The sequence below is a fragment of the Chenopodium album genome, chromosome 21 (genome assembly GCF_948465745.1).
Source record: "Chenopodium album chromosome 21, dcCheAlbu1.1, whole genome shotgun sequence".
Classification (NCBI taxonomy): domain Eukaryota; kingdom Viridiplantae; phylum Streptophyta; class Magnoliopsida; order Caryophyllales; family Amaranthaceae; genus Chenopodium; species Chenopodium album.
In genome coordinates, this window is record NC_137854.1 from 14203663 (window position 1) to 14206855 (window position 3193).

Genomic DNA, 3193 nt, shown 5'->3' on the forward strand with positions numbered 1-3193 from the left:
GTTGTTCAACTTTTTAATACTTTCACAATATATTGTTGAGATATTAACATGTTATTTTACCATTATGTATTCCAAATTTAATAGCAGTGTAACTATTGAAAAGTTCCTTCATAAAGTTTTCCTTAGATAATATCTATTATTTATGCATATTTTATAACTGGCCTGGGTACCTATTCTTTATTATTAAATTTTCCAGGTTAAAATTAATAAGATCAAAGAAAGGGGTCGAACAAGCAATGTCATTCCACCAATGTCAATTGCTAGGATTTTAAGGTCAAATAAAGAAAAACAGACAAGACATGGAAATAAAAATTCTGATAAAATCAGAACAACCATCAAAGCTATACAAGGTTACTTTTTATACACTTATATAATTTAATATTTGATCAAGATACGCATTTATATTTCATTAATCTTTAAATTTTAACTCTTACTAGGTTCTCAACAAAGAAATGAAGGTGATAGCAGTGGTCATTGTCAAGGTACATTTATAAAAATATTATGATTTCATTATACAAGAGTCTTTTTTAGAATGTTTATGCAATTTCTGAACTCTGGCATATTCAATTAACTTGAACCTAATTAAAATGCACTTGATATAGTACGAGATGACGTGCAGCACCATGAGAACTATGATGATAATGATTTGCTAAATCAAGAAGGTGATAATAATTTAGATGTTACAAGAGACATTGATTTGGAAGATCAAGAAGATGTCAACAATGCAGACATGATTAGAAGTAATGATGATGAAACACCTATAAATAATGAAATAGAAGACAACAATGGTATTTCTTGTTATTATTTTTTCGATGATTTTTTTAATTTTATTTTTACTTTGCATGAATTAATACATTCTATAATGTTTGTATGCTATAGGAAATAAAAAAAAGAAAAAAACTTATAAGACCAAAACTCCAAGAGGTCCTACAAGAAATCTTCAAATGGCAAAAATGAGACCCGGTGAGAAAAAAAAAGTGGATTTCAACATAAAGGGTCAGCCGATTGGTGTAAATAGAGCTTGTTTGGCAAGTTATTGTGGTGCCCTTGTTAGAGATCCTCTTAATGCTCCACTTTGTGAGGTGAAAGTATTTTCAGAAATTCCAAAAGAAAATAAGGAGAAGATGTGGCAACTTGTTCTGGTATTTTTCTTTTTTAAATTTATATCTTGTTACAAATAAATTATGTTCTTGTAATTTTTTTTCTAATAACTACACTTGTATGTATCGTCAAGGAAAAATTTGATATTGGACTTGAGGATGACCAAGATGAAGAGGAACGTGATATGAAGTTAAAGGAAAGGAAAAAGTATATCATGGGATCTTTAAATAAGAAGTACAGGGGTTATCGCGCAAGATTGAAAAGAGGTTATTATGATACCGAGGATACTGATGAAGATCGACTTAAAGAAGAGAATATGCCCCCAAATGTCGATGAAAATGACTGGAAATGGCTTGTTACATATTTTGGGTCAAAAGAATTTCAGGTATAATAAAATTTTAACATATATTTCTTTATTTCTCTTTGAGTTTTGGACATCAATTATATATTCCTTTTCATTTTTTCAAATTCTAAAGGGCATAAGTAAAAGAAATGTTGACAATCGATCTTACCAAGATGCTGGACACACTGCTGGGACAAAGAGTTTTGCTCAAAAAGCTGAAGATATGGTAAACTCTTTTTTTTTTTTTTATCTATTTTTATATACAAAATAAAACTTAATTTGATGATATGACTTTTTATAATATCAGTTTAAGCGTGACAAAGTAATGCCGAGCATGTTGGATTTATATGAGGAAACTCATTCAAAAAGTGATAAAGCACCTATCACTGAAGTGGCAAAAGAAACCATGGTATCTTTTTTTATTTCTATATTATTTTTTTGTACGGGTATTTCTATATTGTTAAAGATTAGACAATTATGAAAATAAAATGTGAATATAGTATATATGTGTTGTGATTGAAATGATGCTAGAGTTGTTTATGTTTATTATGTGACAAAGAAAGTTGAAACAAATTATTAAAGTTGATTTTCAATCATTTTATGAAGGAAATGCTGTCAAAATTTCTTTAGAAATGGAGATACATTTAAATTGTTTTTAGTTCAAAAGAACGTGACCTTTTTTCTTCGTCTTGAATAAATCTTATGTATATGTAATTGATTTCATTTGTGAATATTAGTGTTTATCAGTAGTTTTTCATTGTTTGTATATCTTACATATAATTTTTTTATGTAGTCAAAAATTAAAGAGCTCCTTGTGCAACGTGAGGCGGGAGAAATAGACATGACCGATGAAGAAATCTATGCAAAAGTTAAACCCGTTGGTAAACATGGTCGTTATCATGGCAAGGGAGTTAGTCCTTCTATTACATCATTATATGGGACATTTAGTGAAGGTGAAAAGTTACGCAAAGAAGCCGATGAGGCAAAGAATGAGGCAATAGAGGCTAAAAAAGAGGTAAAAGAAATAAATGTGAAAAATAAAGCCCTGACGAAAAAGATGAGAGGGCTTCAGAAGGAAATGGAGGTTATGAAAGGTTTCATGGGAAATATTTTGAACCATCTAGGCTATGATTTGTCTGAAACAAATATGGATGAGGTATATTTCATTATTTAATATTTTTTTACATGTATATTATTTAATATTGTTATATGATAATATAATTAAATTTGATTTTTTTATTGCATATTAATTATGATATTATAGGTTAATGATGATGTGGATGAAGATGAAGATGAAGACGAGGATGATGATGATGATGATGATGATGATGATGATGATGATGAGAATGAGAATGAGGATGGAGAGGATGATAAAATGCAAGAAGATGAAGAGGAGTAGTACTATTTATTATATTCATTGTAAGTTTTAGTATTGTTTTGTTTCTGCTATTAGGAGCTTATAAACCATAATCAGCGGTGGTTGTCTTTGATTGTTCATTGATATGATTTCTATGTTATAAATATAGTCCTAACATTGCCTAAACCGTCCAGATTTTGAGCTTCCAATTTTAATATATATGTAATGTCTCTTGCGTCTAGATGATCAGTTTACCCGTTAATCAAAATTCAACATGGCAACTCTTTTTATTACTTAGTTAAGAAATTAGAAATTATTACCTGTGGAATTACCTCTAAAATACTAGTTGTTTATGAGAACCTTACTCTCATAACATTGGTTATGGGTAGGGA

The 3193-nt window shown here is 29.3% G+C and overlaps 1 protein-coding gene across 1 annotated transcript; it reads left to right on the top strand.

Moving 5' to 3' along the window:
• Nucleotides 1-1371: 1371 nt before the first annotated feature.
• LOC145600468 (uncharacterized) lies at nt 1372-2843 on the top strand. Its single transcript, XM_081656360.1, has 4 exons — nt 1372-1670; nt 1752-1853; nt 2238-2600; nt 2709-2843. The coding sequence occupies exons 1-4, from the start codon at nt 1374-1376 to the stop codon at nt 2841-2843; spliced, it is 897 nt and encodes a 298-aa protein (XP_081512486.1). The 5' UTR covers nt 1372-1373.
• Nucleotides 2844-3193: the final 350 nt, after the last annotated feature.

Coding starts and splice junctions, on each gene's coding strand:
- LOC145600468 (XM_081656360.1), top strand. CDS start 1,374: ATGATACCGAGGATACTGATGAAGATCGACTTAAAGAAGAGAATATGC. Junction 1,854..2,237: donor AAGTGGCAAAAGAAACCATG/GTATCTTTTTTT, acceptor TTTTTTATGTAG/TCAAAAATTAAAGAGCTCCT. Junction 2,601..2,708: donor CTGAAACAAATATGGATGAG/GTATATTTCATT, acceptor ATGATATTATAG/GTTAATGATGATGTGGATGA.